General features: G+C 42.5%; 1 protein-coding gene across 1 annotated transcript; it reads left to right on the top strand.

Moving 5' to 3' along the window:
• Positions 1–483: 483 nt before the first annotated feature.
• LOC121269247 (uncharacterized protein C17orf98-like) lies at positions 484–8625 on the top strand. Its single transcript, XM_041173803.1, has 3 exons — positions 484–717; positions 4309–4408; positions 8455–8625. The coding sequence occupies exons 1-3, from the start codon at positions 484–486 to the stop codon at positions 8610–8612; spliced, it is 492 nt and encodes a 163-aa protein (XP_041029737.1). The 3' UTR covers positions 8613–8625.
• The last annotated feature ends 10279 nt before the right edge of the window (positions 8626–18904 follow it).

Below are 18904 nucleotides of genomic sequence, written 5' to 3'. Positions count from 1 at the left end.
TCAAAATGCATAATATTGATCACTTTCCGCTTCCCCCATATTGTTACCAGTCGCCAGTTGACCGCTATGCCTCTAACTCTGGGTGCTGCCAATCTTTTTCTGTTGCCGTTGACCTACCTTTGTTGATGGAAAAGTATTTAGTAAGATTTCCCTCCATAGTCTTCCACCAGGGAGGTTTTACAGTAGGTGTACAATGAATACAATTGATGGTCACACTAAATCAGTAAATCACAGTGGAGACCGTGAAGCTTAAAACAATGCAAACTAATGGTAGCTTCAGACTTATGGATGTTCAGTTCAAAACTGCGGTTGTATTTCATTTACTCCGAAATTACTGGTTGAAATAACGCCTATATATTAGGCATATTAGGCGTTATACTTAATGGAAACGTAACAGTGATCCCTGTGACATTAACAGCTAGGCTTGGGATGGTTATATCTGGTTTGCAGGATTGGGTTCATATCTGAACCAGTGCTACAACCATGAGCAATATTTCCTGTCCTCCTGAGGCCTGTTGCCTAGATTATGACTACTTCAGAAGAGAAAGAGGTTTCATCTTAGATGGTGTGGCCGTCGACTCCACCGCCAAGGGATACAGCAAAGTCAATCCCAAACTGTGCGATGTTATTCCGCCTTACAACGCCCAAGCTGATCCTCACACTAAATTCAACTTTCATAGCAGGGAAATGAAAAAGCTTCTCAAGAGGACCAACCAGGTACCTTCGGGTTTGCACTTTGTAACGATCGTGCTGCTTGGACGTGATGTCCGTATCGTTCACCCACCTGGCGAGTAAAACCGATTTATGGCCAGTTGACTACACAGTGAAAATACAATCCAATGAGAGGTACCACACCTCCCACAGCTGGTGATGTGGATGTTTTTCATAATAAGTGTCCAGTCAGGGACCACATTGCTGTCATTTTCTTAACCTATTGTTGATTGTTTTATTTGGCTTCATTGCTTATTATTGAGAAAAAGAAATATCTAATCAACGGAGAGAGACTTTTCTGAGGGAGCAGCTACAGAATCGTAATGCCTCATGATTTAAGCATGATAACAATTTTGGTCCCCTTAACTAAGGAAAGATACACTGGCATTGGAGGCAGTCCAGAGAAGGTTCACTAGGTTGATCCCAGGTAAGGAGGGATTTTCTTATGAGGAGAGGTTGAGTAGGTTGGGCCTGTACTCATTGGAGTTTAGAAGAGTGAGATGTGACCTTATTGAAACATTTAAGATTCTTAGGGGGCTTGACAGGGTAGATGTTGAGAGGTTGTTTTCCCTTGTAAGGGAGTCTAGGACCAGAGGGCATAATCTCATAGTAAGGGGTCAACCATTTAAGACAGAGATGAGGAGGAATTTCTTTTCTCAGAGGGTAGTCAATCTGTGGAATTCTTTATCGCAGAGAGCTGTAGAGGCTGGGTAATTAAGTATATTCAAGGCTGAGATAGACATTTTTAATCTAAGGGAATCAAGGGGTATGGGGAAAAGGAAAGTGGAGTTGAGGATTATCAGGTCAGCCTTGATCTCATTGAATGGTGGAGCAGACTCGATGGGCTGAATGGCCTACTTCTGCTCCTATGTCTTATGGTCTTATTAGAATGTATTTACATTTAACCTTATATGAGGAGCGTGGATAAAGTGGATAGGAAAGACCTGTTTCCATGAGCAGATGTCAATAACCAGGTGGAAAAGAGTTAATGTAATTGATAGAAAGATTAAAAGAAATAAGAAAGAAAGGCTTTCATTTATATAGTGCCACTGGATTTCTCAAAGAACTTTACAGCTAATGAAATAATTTTTGAAGTGCAGTCATTGTTGTGGTGTACAAAACACAGCTGCTAATTTGCTTTCAGCAAACTCCCACAAACAGTAATGTGATCAGACCAGGTAACCTGTTCTTTTTGTGATGTTAATTGAGGGATAAATGTTGGCCAGGACACCAGGGATAACTCCCCTGCTCTTCTTAGAAATAGTGATTAGAGTGGAGTTGAATAATTTTTCACCCAGAGAGAGGGTGATGGATCTGGAACTCACTGCCCATAAGGGTGGTATCCAAAAAATAATTATTGCATTTTTAAAAAAACTTGGATATTCGCTTGAGGTGAATCCAATTAATCTGCAGGACCAGGGACCAAGAGCTGGAAGATGGGATTAGACTGGATAGTTCTTTTTCAGTTGGCATGGATATGTTGGGCTGAATGGCCTCATTCTGTGTTATGAATCTTTGTATGTTTCTGTTTGGCTTTCTTACTTCTGCCCTTGTCTCTGTTGCCCCTGTTGTCTGGCTGCTGTTTATTTTTTTGCTTTGTGTTTAAGATGGCCTTCTACTTTCTTCCTCTGCTGTTTTTTTGATTGTTTGTTTCTGTTTTTTTCTCTTGGTTTCCCTGTCTTTTCCCTTTTCTCTTGGTTAGTTTGTACTCAGTTAGAACCCACTGCACCAAGCCCCATGTGTCCTTTTTTTCTCTCCTAAAGGTATGATTGTATAGCAATGGGCTTGTTCTGATGATTAATCAAATGGCCATCCACAGTGTGGGTTCGATTCTGGTACCGGCTGAGGTAGACTTGGGACCTGTCTCCCTGCCCTGCCCTTGAGAGTGGAAGGCAAAGGCAAATGAACAATGACAAAAAAAAACTTGCCAATAAAATGGTTTAGGATGAAGCATCAGCAGACAATGAGCCAAAGACCTGTCTTTGGGCAGAGTGTACATAGTATACCATACCATTATTGATGGATGAGCCAAGAGAATATGTAGCATATAAAGCAGTTGGGGAGGGGTATCACAGTCAAGGCCAAATATCCATTTTTTAAAATTAATCAATAACAGGCTGTTGGAAACACTGGCAAAAGCAGCCCATCCCTAAACAACTGAGTGACTCGCTAGGTTGGTTCAGAGGACAGTTAAGAGTGAAACACATTGCTGTGGATCTGAAGTCACATATAGGCCAGCAAGTGAGGACAACAGATTTCCTTTCCTAAAGGACATTAGTAAATCAGGTGGATTTTTGCAACAATCCCAACTGTTCCATGGTCACCATTATTGATCCTAGCTTTTTATTCCAGATGTATTTAATTCACCAAATTTAAAATTTAAAATTCCCAGTTGTCGTTTCGGGATTTGAACTCTCCTGCCTGATTTTAACTCCGTGCAATTGGATGGATTATGATTAAGTTTGCATCTGGCCTCATGTCTCTGAATTAGTCCAGGCATTTGGATTACTAGTCTTGTAATATAACCATCGTGCTCCTCACATTATGTTCACACATACACGTTTCAAGCTTGGTTTGTTGGGTAGATTCCTGGCTGATTTTCACCCTTCTTAATTCATGATGTTGAAGCTTATTTTAACATCCCTTGTCACCAGCCTTAGGACAAGCCAGGAAGAAAACTGTGAGTTGTCTGTTCAATTTCTGTAGCCTCTGAGCCAATGAACAAACTTGACTTCAGATTTTCTCACAGAATCTCAGCAGTCAATTTAATCATTTTCCTTTATTTCTATTAAATGCATTTGAAATGCTATCAAATGGAACAGGTCAGGCTCACTGTGAATGGGACCCTTCCAGTCAGCAGGGAGAGTTCATCCCATGTCTGTGGAATAGATTCAAATGCAGTGTACCGACCATACCCCATCATCTTTGCTCTATAAATGTTTCTCAGTTGCAAATGGTATATGCTGAGTACACAATTGCAACTACTTCATGGTGGAATAAAAACATGAATGTGAGAGCTCAGTTTTGCTTCCGACCCCAGCATCAAGTTGCAATTAAACATATTAGGGTGAATATTAAAAGCTTCCTCAATGATTTAGATGCTCAGTCTACTTCCTTATATGAAACTGAGCCATGCACACCAAGTAGCGCTCAGGTAGCCTGTGCTGTGTTTGTTGACCTGAGGAGGGGATGGTATTAAGGATGGGCAGATTAAGAAAAATGTCAATATTGTTTTCCATTCCTGGTCACTGTACAGTGGAAAGCATGTGTGTCTGGTCTTAGGGTAAAGATAGAATCAGCCTCAGTTTGGATTCACCTAAAGGACAGAGCCAATTAATGCTCATTCTTAGGGCACTGTATAAAAAGTGCTCACTTGAACAGGAAACAGAAGGGAAAGTAACACCTCTGGAATATTACCCAGCATTGTTAGGAGACAATGGGGAGATGGAGGTGGTGTAGACTTGAAATTGGGGGCAGGGGGAAGGGAAGATGAAGAATAAAAACAAGTTATGTTAAAGTTAGAAGAGATGCAGCAGGCTATTTACTTTACTATTTCAACTCATTAAGTCAATTTGACCAGCAAATAATCTTTGTTAGGATCATGGTGGGACATCGAGCAGTGGCTGGCTTGTGGACTATTTTTATAAATATGGACCAGCTCAAAGGTACATCACCAAGAGAAATATATATGGAGCAGGTACGTAGTTTTAAATCCTTTTGAACAAAAATAGTTCTGATGTAATATTTATTGATTCTGTTTTCAATATAGATCAGATATTTCAAAAGGGGCAGAAGCATTGGTCCCAAAGGTTGAAACTACTCATTGTTTGATCTAGAACAAAAGATTTTACAAATACAGGTTAGATCCAAGGCAAATCAAAGAGGTGCCTACCTTCAAGCAGCAACATCTGACCCTCTCTTAGTTCCTGTCCACGCAGATAGTGCAGGAATTTTGGGTGCAATCCCAGAGACATTATCCTGATTTACCTGTTAAAATAGGAGGTTCTTGTGTTGAGAAACTTGACTAAAGGACCACAATACATATTGCAAGATACCAGAAAGGATAAAAACATCAGGCAGATAATGAGGTAAATCAGTAAGTAGTGTCTAGTTGGTGCCAAGTTTGCTATGATTAGTGAATAACTCCATTGTTGTTATATCATGTGACTAGAAGGATGGCAGAAGGTGAACTAGATGGACCGTAGTCCTCTTTTCCATGTAGTGATTCCTAGGTAAGTTAATGTTTGAGTGGCAGGTTGTAAGTGGACGGGAAGACCAAAGTGAGGAGTTGCGTGATTTGTGGTCCATTCATGGACAGTACAATGAGACTTGATTTTACCACAGTCAGAATGAGGCAGGCAAGGATGAGGGCTTTCAAAAGTTATCTAGCTGGGCAACCTTTCAAGATACCCATGTCGCATAGATATGACAATAATACAATTTTAAAAACCCTCAAATTTGTAAAACTTAGCAACATTTATCCACCAACTGAAAGAGTAATTTTAAATGACCATGGTGAAAGAGATCATCTTTCAGATTCCTGGCAGCTAGCTAATTACTTTAACATAGTGAGTTCAGAAAACATCTGACAAAGGGCCCCACCAAAATGTTAACTGACTATATCTATGTTGCAGGTGCTGACTAACCTATGTTTTACTTCTCTTACGGAATCTATAATTAAAATACTGTTGGGTCAAAGGTACTCTCAGCGGGGACAAAGCCGAAGAAGCTACAACTGAATTAAAAAAAGATGATCAGCATCTTAATTCAAACGATTTGCAATAATCAGGACAGGTTTGCAATAATTTTCACAAGAGGGTGAATAGGGCTAATGGAGTGCAGTTGAAATATAGAAAAGAAAGCTTATTTAGCAGTAGCTGCAGATTTGATGAAAGATTATGGACTTGAAATGGTAACACTGCTTCTCTCTCCACAGATGCTGTCTAATCTGCTGGGTATTTCCAAAATTTTCTGATTGTATTTCAGATTTCCAGCATCTGCAGTATTTTGCTTATTACCTTCCAATGTTCGGTTTCTCCCACACGGAAGCTTTTGTCCAATGAAATCAAATTAAGAACCAGTTTAAATCATTTTCTGTAGTAAGAATTTTCCCAAGCTTTTCTGAAGTCTGGGATGTTGAAATGGTTACAACAAATAACCAAAAGTAAAAGCTGTTGCTTTCCCAAAGAAACGAACTTCCTCAATAGCTCATGACACAGAAGTACTTCGTCACTTCACTCACAGGTAACATCTACCCAGAAGAGTTCCTAAAGAACCTCCAACATGGCTGATGTGATCGAAGCTCTAAACTTGGGTGCTGGTTCTGACTAGTAGGTTGAAATGGAAAGTATTTAACTTCACAACACTAGCAACCTTCACTTCAGCACTAAAAACCCCTCATGATGAAGAATTGTGGATACCTAGGAACTTTTAAAAAATTTCTTTGTGATGTTCTGTGGTGAGATGAGCACAGCGTCAGAGGATCTAATTACTGCAACATCACAGAAAAACTACCTGTAGCTGATTACAGAAGAATTGCATTCTCAGCTTAAGAATACTAGTGGGAAAGACAAAATACCTTTGCTTTCAGCAAAGACAGAATCCAAATGTACACATTAGTGCCATGTTGATCATTCCCAGTGAGCTTGGATAATCACCATTGAATTCAATGACACGCGAGGTTATTTGGTGCCTAGCAACATGACATAGCAACAGCTTGTGTCTGATTATCATTGTCCCATGATATGTCTAGTTATCTGCTTCTGTCAGGTGCTGCATCACCTTTTTGGAAACAAGTTGACATGCAAAGATGTTGAAAGGACTTTTACTTTTGTAAATGAGGTGAGATAACAGATGTTTATTTCATGGTTTTTGACCCTGATGATTGTTTGGAGCTAAGAATGACCAAGGAAAAATTGCACTGGGAAATAATGAACAACGGACAAAGCCCAGTGCTTACTGCACTGGCAGCCCCGAGCACTGCCACTAATTGCTCAAGTCTTGTCAAAAATTTCTTCCTTTGAAGGTTCAATGGATAACACAATCCAGTGTAAACCTGAATCATAGAGAACAGGAAGATCCCAAAATCAGTCCATTAGGTCCATTAGTCCATTCAGTAGGAGCACCAATAACAGCCTAACAGTGCTCCAGAATGGCCTTGCTCTCAAGGTTGCAATTTAGAAGTTGAGCAAAACTAATAATAGGAAAATTTCAGGAAAACCCTCTTAAAAACAAAAAGGGTTGTGAGAATTTGGAACACATGACCCCAGTCCAACATAAACATTATGTCACCTGAAGTGCTTAAAATAGAGACAAGAAAAATTCTGGAGTAAAAATATTCAGGGATTCTAAAATGCTGGAAATCTGAAACAGGAGCAGAAAGTTATGGAATGGTGCACATCTGAATCACTATAAACCAGTGGTTCCCAAACTGTGGTTTGTGAACCCCTTGGGAATTCACGGGAAAAACCCCGCAAAGGCAAGAGAGGAAGTGTTTGCACACCAAAATTATCGGAAAATGTTAACTTGTCGGTCTGGCATCCACCAAATGACCATGGCCCCGGCTCTCGGGCACCATGGACACCATCCCAATTGACAGGCTAGTTGGACAATGATTGCTATTGTTCTGACAGTTGAACGTGCCCTTGTCTCGCACCTGGTGACTGGGCTTGAAGACTTGTCGGTGATTGGGTGGTGCTGTGTCTCCTGCTTGGATTTCAGAGTTGAGTGAAGCTTTTAGCTAGGCACCTACATTTTAATTTAACTCCCTGGCTGACCAGACTCCCCACCATCATGGAAAGGCCGTCCCCCCTCCTCCTGACCTCGCCTGACCAAGTTGTCTGTGGCCCTGGCCTGGGCCCTTCCCCTCCCAACCTCTTCTGCGTCTTGAGGTTGACCCACTCCCACCCCACCCCTCTGCCCAGTCCAGTCCAGTTCCTCGATGATTGGTCTAACGTCCTGGGCCCTTACCTCTTTTTGGGGATCTCTTCTCTGAGTCCTCCCCTACTCCCATGACGCGCTGTCAAAGGACTGGGGGAGGACTTTTGCTGTTTCTCTTACTGGTAGTAAATCATAGATGCTTTTATTGCATCCCTACAGACATGTGCCCTCACACCCAATATTAAAGGCTCCATTTTGGTGGCAACTGGCGACATAATCTGGCCAGAATGGAGATGGCTGGGCCATTCCCCCCAACCATCACACCTGGAGTCTAGCCATTCTGTAAGTAACTAGGTGTGATTTTGTGCATCAAATTTGTACCTAGCTTTCACTTAGTGCATTTGGCTGGAGAAATAATCCTGCTGCATGCTACTCAATAAAATTAATAATGTAATTATTCATGGTGTGCAATAAAGTGTCGTAAGAAAAGCAAATTTTATATTTCCAAGATCACTGCCTTTATAATTTATACTCAGGTAGGGGAGAAAATCCCTGGAAAATATTTTAAGGAGGAAGTTCGCGAAATTTGACATTCTCATGAAAGAGAATGGCCTACTCCAGTTCCCATTTCTTTTGTTTCTCATGTTTAGATAGCATTGACACAGTTACAGGGAGGTTTGATGCACACACGAGAGAGAAAGAAACCAAGGATGATCAGGAAACAGTGGGATGATGTAATTTAAATGGGAGGAGACATTAGTGCAGAATAAATACTGGCATGGACCAGTTGGGTTAAATGGCCGTAGGTTCTACGTGAAACTCAAGAAGAGATTTGGTTTTATTCTGTGTGTATTGATTTTGCAGGTCACTCACGTGATCAAATAGTCGGTCACAGAGGATTTTTGGCAAATCTCAAACCAATGGACGGATACAACGGAAGGTTTGGATTCAGAAGAAACACACCCACCCTGAGACAAAATCCTTCCATTTTCGGGGAGACTACCTGTCTCCCATTGCATTAGCACATGTGCAAAGACAGAGGGCTGCAAAGTCTTAAGTCATTAATTTTAACATTAGCAGGAGGGCATACTTTTTACAAGGACCATTGGTGATGTTGGACAGTTTGGCAGGTTGAAAAATCAATACTTCAATTGCTACATTTTAAGTAGTTGGAATTTCAAGGAAGTCACTTCTCTTAGAGAAACAAATTGAATGTGATAATTCTGTGATGATCAAGAATAATCTGTCTGTGTAAACAAAATGTTGTGTGTGATCAGATATATCTCCTTAGATCCTAAAATAAAAGCTTGTGCATAGGGGCAGAACTTTGCAACTATATTTTCAGCTCATCATTTATCCTGTATTTGATATTTCATTTCTGTAGGGAGAACTTCTTGCTTTGAACAGTTCTATTCAATTTCAGAGTGCATAACCAGCACTAACATAGAGAGAGTCTTCAATAGGAATTCCATGTTTGGTGGTGACATCCAAGGCAAGTCGTTCTTGGATTCCTGAGGAGGAATCTTTGGTATTGCAACAAAAATATCAGACATTTGCTCATCCAATCCTGGGGTACGCAAGTTGTGTCTGGGATGCTTATATGGCAAAAGATACAAGATTGAAGGGATCCAAAAACAATCTGCACAAATCAGTATGAAAAATATACCAGTGTCACATCCTGGATCAAGATTTGGAATGGGAATCACTACAGCAAAGGAGGGATAAAAATAGACTGACTGTGTTCTATAAAATATGCAATGGACTGGTGAGAACTGACAGAAACTAATACCTGGTGCCCTCCGGCAATGACAAATCATGAGGGAGTCTTGCACACAAACTGCAAAGACCATTTGTTTCCAACACAGTGTATCAACAATCTTTCTTTCCAAGGACAATATCACAATGGAACAAAGGAGGACACAAATAATTTCCCAGAAATGTTAGGGAACCAAGGGTCTAGTGAGAGGGAGGAATTGAAGAAAATCAGTACTAGTAAAAAAATGGTGCTCAAGAAATTAATGGGGTTAACGGCTGAAAAATCCCCAGGGCCTGATAATCTACATCCCAGAGCACTAAAGGAAGTGGCATTGGTGGTCATCTTCCAAAATTCTATTGACTTTGGAACAGTTCCTACAGATTGTAAACTCACTATTTAAAAAAGGAGGGGGAGAAAAACAGAATTACAGACCAGTTAGCCTAACATCAGTAGTGGGGAAAATGCTAGAGTCTATTATAAAAGACGTAACAGAACACTTGGAAAGCATTAACGGGTTTAGACAAAGTCAGCATAGGTTTATGAAAGGGAAATCATGCTTAACTAACCATGGGATACAGGGTAATTTGATAAGGTGGATTCAAAATTGGCTTAGTTGTAGGAGACAGAGGGTGATGACAGAAAGATGCTTGAGTGACTGGAAGCCAGTGTCCAGTGGCGTACCACAGGGATCTGTGCTCGGTCCCCTATTATTCGTCATTTATATAAACGACATAGATGACTATGTGGGGGTTAGGATTAGTAAGTTTGCAGATTACTCAAAGATTGGCTGGGGTGGTTAATAATGAGATTGAGTATCTTGGGCTACAGGAAGATATAGGCAGGATGGTCAAATGGGTAGATAAGTGGCAGATGGAATTTAACCCTGAAAAATATGAGATGATACACTTTGGAAGGAGTAATTTGACAAGGAAGTATTCAATGAATGGCATGACACTAGAAAGTTCTGAGGAACAAAAGGACCTTGGTGTGTGTGTCCATAGATCTCTGAAGGCGGAGGGGCATGTTAGTGAGGTGGTGAAAAAGGCATATGGGACACTTGCCTTTAACAATTGAGGCATAGATTACAAAAGTAGGGAGGTCATGTTGGAGTTGTATAGAACCTTGATGAGACCACAGCTGGAGTACTGTGTGCAGTTCTGGTCGCCACATTATAGGAAGGATGTGATTGCACTGGAGGCGGTGCAGAGGAGATTCACCAGCATGTTGCCTGGGATGAAACATTAAAGTTATGAAGAGAGGTTGCATAGATTTGGATTGTTTTTATTGGAGCAGAGAAGACTGAGGGGTGACCTGATCGAGGTGTACAAGATTATGAGAGGCATGGACAGGGTGGATAGGGAGCAGCTGTTCCCCTTAGTTGAAGGGTCAGTCACAAGGGGACATAAGTTCAAGGTGAGGGGCAGGAGGTTTAGGGGGGATGTGAGGAAAAATTTTTTTACCCAGAGGGTGGTGACTGTCTGGAATGCACTGCCTGGGAGGGTGGTGGAGGCGTGTTGCCTCACATCCTTTAAAAAGTACCTGGATGAGCACTTGGCACGTCATAACATTCAAGGCTATGGGCCAAGTGCTGGTAAATGGGATTAGGAAGGTAGGTCAGGTGTTTCTCATGTGTCAGTGCAGACTCAATGGGCTGAAGGGCCTCTTCTGCACTGTGTGATTCTGTGATAATCTATTGGAGTTTTTTGAGGATGTAACTAATAGAATAGATAAGGGAGAACCAGTCGATGTGGCGATTAGGTCCCACATAAGAGGCTAGTGGGCAAAATTAAAGCACATGGGATCTGGGGTAATATACTGGCACGGACTGAGCATTGGTTGACAGACCAGAAACAGAGAGTGGGAATAAGTGTGTCTTTTTCGGGATGGCAGGCGGTGACTAGTGGTGTCCCACAGGGATCAGAGCTTGGGCCCCAGCTATTCACGATATATATAAATGACCTGGATGAGGAAACCAAATGCAATATTTTCAAGTTTGCTGGTGACACAAAACTGGGCGGGGTTGTGAGGAGGATGCAAGGAGGCTTCAGGGAGATTTAGACAAGCGTGTTTGGGCAAACACATGGCGGATGCAGTATAATGTGGATAAATGTGAAGTTATATGCTTTGGTGCGAAAAACAAAGGCAGAAAGGCGGAGTATTATTTAAATGGGTGCATATTGGTAAATGTGGATGTACAAAAGGATCTGGGTGTCTTTGTACACCAGTCAATGAAAGTAAACAGGCAGGTGCAGCAAACAATTAGGAAGGCAAATGATATCAACAGAAATACCTGGAAAAACTCAGCAGGTCTGGCAGCATCAGCGGAGAATAACAAAGTTGACGTTTTGAGTCCTCATGACCCTTCAACAGAACTAAGTAAAAATAGGAGAGGGGTGAAATATCAAACCAGCTTACATTTCACCCCTCTCCTAATTTCACTCAGTTCTGTTGAAGGGTCATGAGGACTCGAAACGTCAACTTTGTTCTTCTCTGCCGATGCTACCAGACCTGCCGAATTTTTCTAGGTATTTCTATTTTTGTTTTAGATTTCCAGCATCCGCAGTTTTTTGTTTTTATCTTTTTGTTTTTACTTAAGGTAAATGGTATGTTGGCCTTCATTGCCAGAGGATTTGAGTTCAGAATTAGGGATGTCTTACCACAGTTATAGAAGACTTGGTGAGACCACACCTGGAGTATTGCGTGTAGTTTTGGTCCCCCTACCTAAGAAAGGATATACTTGCCATAGAGGGAGTGCAGCGAAGGTTCACTAGGCTGATACCGGGGATGGCAGGACTGTGGTATGAGGACAGTTTGGTTCGACTGGGCCTGTATTCACTAGAGTTTAGTAGAATGAGAGGGGATCTGATTGAAACGTATAAAATTCTAACAGGTCTAGACAGACTGGGTGCAGGGAGGATATTTCCCCTGGGTGGGGAGTCTCGAACCAGGGGCCACAGTCTCAGGATATGGAGCAGGCCATTTAGGACTGAGATGAGGAAAGATTTCTTCACTCAGAGGGTGATGAACCTGTGGGATTCTCTACCACAGAAGGTTGTGGAGGCCGGGTCACTGAGTATATTCAAGAAAGAAATTGATAATTTTTTTGGATATTAAGGGCATGAAGGGGTGTGGAGAGAAAGCTGGGAAACGGCGTTGAGATAGAGGATCAGCCATGATCACATTGAATGGCGGAGCAGGGTCGAAGGGCTGAATGGCCTACTCCTGTTCCTAGTTTCTATGTTTCTAAGCTACCAAAGGAAATAGCCTTGGCCCCATCACCTGAAATCTTCAATATTCATCTTTAGATTCTTTCCATTTAAAAGTTTTCATTATCAGGATTACCATCTCAGCAGTTCATGCCTGGTTTAGCTAGCACTACCCATATAAATGTTGGCAGAATACGGGTATTAGTCTGTGCTGCTGACACAACTGAAGCAGAAGATTGGCAAATGAAAATCTTTACAGCATGGCAATTTAATATCTGCCATATTATTTCCAATTTGGGAATAATAGGCTGCCAGAAGAGCTCCCACATTTGTTTTAGTACCTTTTAGACTGGGTAACTGATGATTTCCCTACTTCACTGTTTGCCATTGTTAATGGACAATCTTTGCTAGGCAAGGAGATAAAAGGACACAGATTTAAGGCAGGCAGATGGAATTAATATGCACGTCAGCCATGATCTCATTGAATCGTGTGTACTTCTGGGTTAGATGGTTGTGGGTTCAAGGCCTGAGTTTAGAATTCAGGCCAACAGAATTTAGACATTAATCTGACTCTCTGTCTGTCCCTTCAGGTAGATATGGTGCCATTTTCCTGGTGTCATGGCCAATATGTCTCCCTCAACCTATACGACCAAAAAAAAGTTGTCATATCTGTCTATAGGTCAGCTGAGGGTCTTTGCCTCAAAGTTAGAAGGTTGTGAGTTCAAGTCCCACCATGGAGGCTTGAACACAAAATTTAGGCTGACATTTCAGTGCAGTTCTAAAGGAATGCTACACCATCAGAGGTGCCTTCTTTCAGAAGAACGGTGATTACACTTGGAAAAGTACTTTGGCTGTGAAGTACTCTACGATGTCCTGAGGTCCTGAAAAGCCTTTATTTTACACAGCAGTGCTTAAACATGTTTTTGACAATGTGACAAAGCACTGTATAAATGCAAGCATTTCTTTTATGGCCTGCATTGCGGACCAGAGAAGGATTAATTTAAACAGCCCTGATTTCTCCATTCACTACCCATCTGTAAACAGAAAGGTATTTGTGATTTCTTCCTTTATAAGTGGTGGTGTTTTTTCCCCAACTCCTCAATTGGAGTGGTCCAATCCTCTATTAATAACCTCACAGCAAACTCGAGATGTGGTAAAATAAGAGAGTTGGTTTATTTTATACACACACACACACATGCAACGTGGGAAAGGGGTTTTGCAATGTCCACCCCTTTCATTGCATTCATAAAATAACAGAGGGATAAGGGAAAGAAAGGGGTTTAGGGCAAAGACCACAATAAAAATAACAATTATGGTTTCATGTGAGACCAGAGTCCAGAATCAAAGTCCAAAGAGGAATTCTTTCACTGAGTTCGGCTGTCTGAAGACCAGTGGTGTAAGATTTGCTTTTCCTGCAGTGTTGATGTCCCAAGATGAAGTAGGCAGTCGGAGGTTGAATCAGTTCTGTAGGTGATAGTACAAAATCTTCCCAGCAGAGTCAGGTTAGATGAGGGCCAGCTGTCCAACCTGACCAGAGCTTGCTTCCATGTGGCCTGCCAGCAAGATGTTAAACGGCAGACTGAAGATGGAATATGAAAGCTGTATCATTAAAGTATTTGAAACAGTTCAAAACTCAGTCATGTGACAGGGTGGTTTTGGGTTCAGCTAACAAGGCCCCTTGTTAAAACCCATTGTGTTTTGAGCAGGTAACTGTAGAACCATTAGCATGACATTGGAGATGAGGAGTCAAAAATAGCTCTGCCTTTGTCCATAGCTGGCTGGTGCAGATTTCTTTTCTACTATCCTTTGTGTTGGCTTGGCTGGAATGTTTATATAATGCAAGAAGTGTTACATTCCAGGGGTTTGATGTGTTAGCCTTTTATCCATTTATAAAATGCTCAGAAACTTTTAGAATTACCATCATGTGGTTAGCAGCGGCCTTTTAATCAGTCCAGCCTTTTTTATTCATTCATGGGATACGGGCATCACTGGCTAAGCCAGCATTTATCATCCATCCCTAATTGCCCTTGAAAAGGTGGTGGTGAGCCACCTTCTTGAACCGCTGCAGTCCCTGTGGTGTAGGTACACCACTGTTAGGAAGAGAGTTCCAGGAATTTTGACCCAGCAACAGTGAAGGAATGGCAATATATTTCCAAGTCAGGATGATGAGTGGCTTGGAGGGGAACTTCCAAGTGGTAATGATCCCATGTGTCTGCTGCCTTTATCCTTCTAGATGGTAATGATCATGGATTTGGAAGGTGCTTTCTAAAGAGCCTTGGTAAGTTCCTGCAGTGCATTTGTAGATAGTACACACTGCTGTCACTGTGTCGGTGGTGGAGGGAGTGAATATTTGTGGAAGGGGTGCCAATCAAGCAGACTACTTTGCCATGGATGGTGTCGAGCTTCTTGAGTGTTGTTGGAGCTGCAGTCATCCAGGCAAGTGTTCACTATAGAGGATACAAAAAACATTCCAGTAATAGCTGCAAATCAGGAGGTGAACGGGAGAAAGGAACTTGGTGAAACTGAAATCACTGGGGAAATGGTACTGAGCAAACTGATGGAGCTGCGGGCTGGCAAGTCTCCAGGCCCCGACAGACTAAATCCAAGGGTCTTAAAAGAGATGGCTAATGAGGTAGTTGATGCGCTGGTGTTAATTTTCCAAAATTCGCTAGATTCTGAAAAGGTGCTATCAGAAAGTAGCAAATATAACCTCTCTATTCAAGAAGGGAGGGAGACAGAAACCAAGAAGCTATAGCCAGTTAGCTTGACGTCTGTCTGGGGAAAGTTATTAGAATCAATCATTAAGGAGGTTATAGCTGGGCACTTAGAAAAGCTCAAGGCAATAGGGGAGAGTCAGCATGGTTTTGTTCAAGGAAAATAATGTTTAACCAATTTATTGGGATTTTTTGAAGGATTAACATGCGCAATGGATAAAGGGGAGCCTGTAGATGTACTATACTTGGATTTCCAGAAGACATTTGATAAGGTGTCATGTCAAAGATTATTACGGAAAATAAAAGTGCATGGTGTAGGGCGTAACATATTAGCGTGGATAGAAGATTGGCTGGCTGGCAGGAAGCAGAGAGTATGGCAGGGTGTGACAAGTGGAGTCCCACAGGGAATGGTACTGGGCCCTCAGTTTCTTACAATTTACATGAATGACTTAGATGAGGGGAGTGAAGACATGGTTGCTAAATTTGCAGATGACACAAAGATAGGTAGGAAAGAATGTTGTGAAGAGGACATGAGGAGGTTGCAGATGGGATATAGATAAGTTGAGCGAGTGGGCAAAGATCTGGCAAATGGAATGTTATGTGGGAAAATGTGAAGTTGTTCACTTTGGCAGAAAGAACAAAAAAGCAGAGTATTACTTAAATGGAGAAGGGCTGCATAATTCTGAGGTGCAGAGGGATCTAGGTATTCTAGTACATGAGTCACAAAAAGTTAGTATGCAGGTACAGAATGTAATTGAGAAGGCTAATGGAATGCTATCCTTTATCTGGTCATCATCTCATTGCTGTTTGTGAGAGCTTGCTGTGTATGTTTCCATGTTTCTTACAACAGTAGCTACACTTCAAAATGTACTTCATTGACTGTAAAGTGCTTTGGGCTGTCTGGTGGTCGTGAAAGATGCAATAGAAATGTCTTTCTTTCACTGAATGGCAAGATGGCACATCAGGTGGAAGATGATGTGAAGGAGGCAGTAGCACAGTGGTATTGTCACTGGGACCCAGAGTAACGTTCTGTAGACCCAGGTTCGAATACTACTGCAGCAGATGGTGAAATTTGAATCCAATTAAAAGTCTGATGATGACCATGAAACCATTGTCAATCGTCGTAAAAACCCATCTGGTTCACTAATGTCCTTTAGGGAAGGAAATCTACTGTCCTTACCTGGCCTCCAGATCCACAGCAACATAGCTGACTCTTAAATCCCTGTGAAATGGACCATCATACTGCAACAAATTTTAAAATGAAACCAGAAAGATCCCACCCGGCATCGACCTAGATACTAGAAACAACAATGTCAAACTCAGCCCAGTTGACTCTGCAAAGTCCTCCTGACTAACATCAAAATTGGGAGAGCTGTCTTTCAAGCTAGTCAAGCAACAGCCTGACATAGTCATACTCACGGAATCATACTTTACAGACAATGGTCCCAGACACCACTATCATCATCCCTGGGTATGTCCATCCCACTGGCAGGACAGAGGCAGCAGAGGTGGTGGTACAGTGGTTTACAAGTCAGAAGAGAGTAGCCCTGGGAGTCCTCAACATTGACTCCAGACCCCAAAAATCTCATGGCATCAGGTCAAACCTGGGCAAGGAAACCTCCAGCTCATTACCACGTACCACCACCCACAGCACCACCCCGCCACATGTCCCTCCCCCCCCAGATGATGAATCAGTTCTCCTCCATGTTGAAAGTCATTCAGAGGAAGCACTGAAGGTGGCAAGGGTGCAGAATGTACTCTGGGTGGGGGACTTCAATGTCTAACACAAAGAGCACCACTACAGACTGAGCTGGCTGAGTACTAAAAGACAAAGCGGCTAGACTGGGTCTGCAGCAGGTGCCGAGAGATCCAACAAGAGGAAAACCATCCTAGACCTCATCCCCACCAACCTGCCTGCTGCAGATGCATTTGTCCATGACATTATCAGTAGGAGCAACCACTACACAGTCCTTGTGGAGATGAAGATCCGTCTTCACATTTAGGATACCCTCCATCATGTTCTGTGGCACCACCGTCATGATAAATGGGATAGACTTCAAACCAATTTAGCAACTCAAGGCTGGGCATCCATGAAAGCTGTACAACATCAGCAGCAGCAGAATTGTACTCAACCACAATCTGTAACCTCGTGGCCCGGCATATCCCCCACTCTACCATTACCACCAAACCAGGGGATCAACCCTGGTTTAATGAAGAGTGCAGGAGGGGATGCCAAAAACAGTACCAGGCATACCTAAAAGTGAGGTGTCAACCTGGTGAAGCTATAGCACTGGATTACTTGGGTGCCAAACAACATAAACAGCAAGTGATAGACAGAGCTAAGTGATTCCACAACCAACAGATCAGATCTAAGCTCTGCAGTCCTGCCACATCCAGTTGTAAATGGTGGTGGACGATCAAACAACCTGCTGGTGGAGGAGGCTCCACAAATATCACATCCTCAATGATGGCGAAGCCCAGCACATTAGTGCAAAAAATGAGGCTGAAGCATTTGCAAGAATCTTCAGCCAGAATTGCTGTGGATGATCCATCTTGGCCTCCTCTGGAGGTCCTCAGCGTCATAAATACCATTCTTCAGCCAATTTGATTCACACCACATGAAATGAAGAAATGAATGAAGGCTATGGGCCCTGACAATATTCCAGCAATAGTACTGAAGACTTATGTTCCAGAACTTTCCATGCCCCTAGCCATGCTGTTGCAGTACAGCTACAACACTGTGGAAAGTTGCCCAGGTATGTCCTGTACACCAAAAGCAGGACAAATTCAACCCAGCCAATTACCGCGCCATCAGTCTACTCTCGATCATCAGTAAAGTGATGGAAGGGGTCATCAATAGTACTATTAAGTGGCACTTGCTTAGCAATAACCTGCTCACTGACGCTCAGTTTAGGTTCTGCCAGGGTCACTCGGCTCCTGATCTCTTTACAGCCTTGGTTCAAACATTGACAAAAGAGCTGAACTCCTGAGGCGAGGTGAGAGTGACTGCCTTTGACATCAAGGCAGCATTTGACTGAGTGCGGCATCAAGGAGCCTTAGCAAAACAGGGGTCAATGGGAATCAGGGGAAACTCTCCACTGGTTGGAGTCACACCTAGCACAAGAAGATGGCTGTGTTTGTTGGAGGTCAATCATCTCAGCTCCAGGACATCATTGCCGGAGTTCATCAGGGTAGTGTCCTTGGTCCAACCATCTTCAGCTGCTTTATCAATGACCTTCCTTCCATCATAAGGTCAGAAGTGGGGATGTTCACTGATGATTGCAAAATGTTCAACACCATTCAGGACTCCACAGATACTGAAGCAGTCCATGTCCAAATGCAGCAAGACCTGGACAATATCGAGGCTTGGGCTGACAAGTGGCATGTAACATTCACACCACAGAAGTGTCAGGCAATGACCATCTCCAACAAGAGAGAATGTAACCATTGCTCCATGTCATTCAATAGCATTACCATCACTGAATCCCCCGCTATCATTGGGGGTTACCACTGACCGGAAACTGAACTGGGCCAACCATATAAATCCTGTGACTACAAGAGCAGGTCAGAGTCTAGGAATCGTGTGACGAGTAACTCATCTCCTGACTCCTCAAAGCCTGTCCACCATCTACAAGGCA

Source organism: Carcharodon carcharias, chromosome 23, assembly GCF_017639515.1.
Source record: "Carcharodon carcharias isolate sCarCar2 chromosome 23, sCarCar2.pri, whole genome shotgun sequence".
NCBI classification, from domain to species: domain Eukaryota; kingdom Metazoa; phylum Chordata; class Chondrichthyes; order Lamniformes; family Lamnidae; genus Carcharodon; species Carcharodon carcharias.
The sequence above is the reverse complement of the archived record's forward strand: the minus strand, read 5'-3'. Positions and strand labels throughout refer to the sequence as shown.

Coding starts and splice junctions, on each gene's coding strand:
- LOC121269247 (XM_041173803.1), top strand. CDS start 484: ATGAGCAATATTTCCTGTCCTCCTGAGGCCTGTTGCCTAGATTATGAC. Junction 718..4,308: donor TTCTCAAGAGGACCAACCAG/GTACCTTCGGGT, acceptor AATCTTTGTTAG/GATCATGGTGGGACATCGAG. Junction 4,409..8,454: donor GAGAAATATATATGGAGCAG/GTACGTAGTTTT, acceptor TTGATTTTGCAG/GTCACTCACGTGATCAAATA.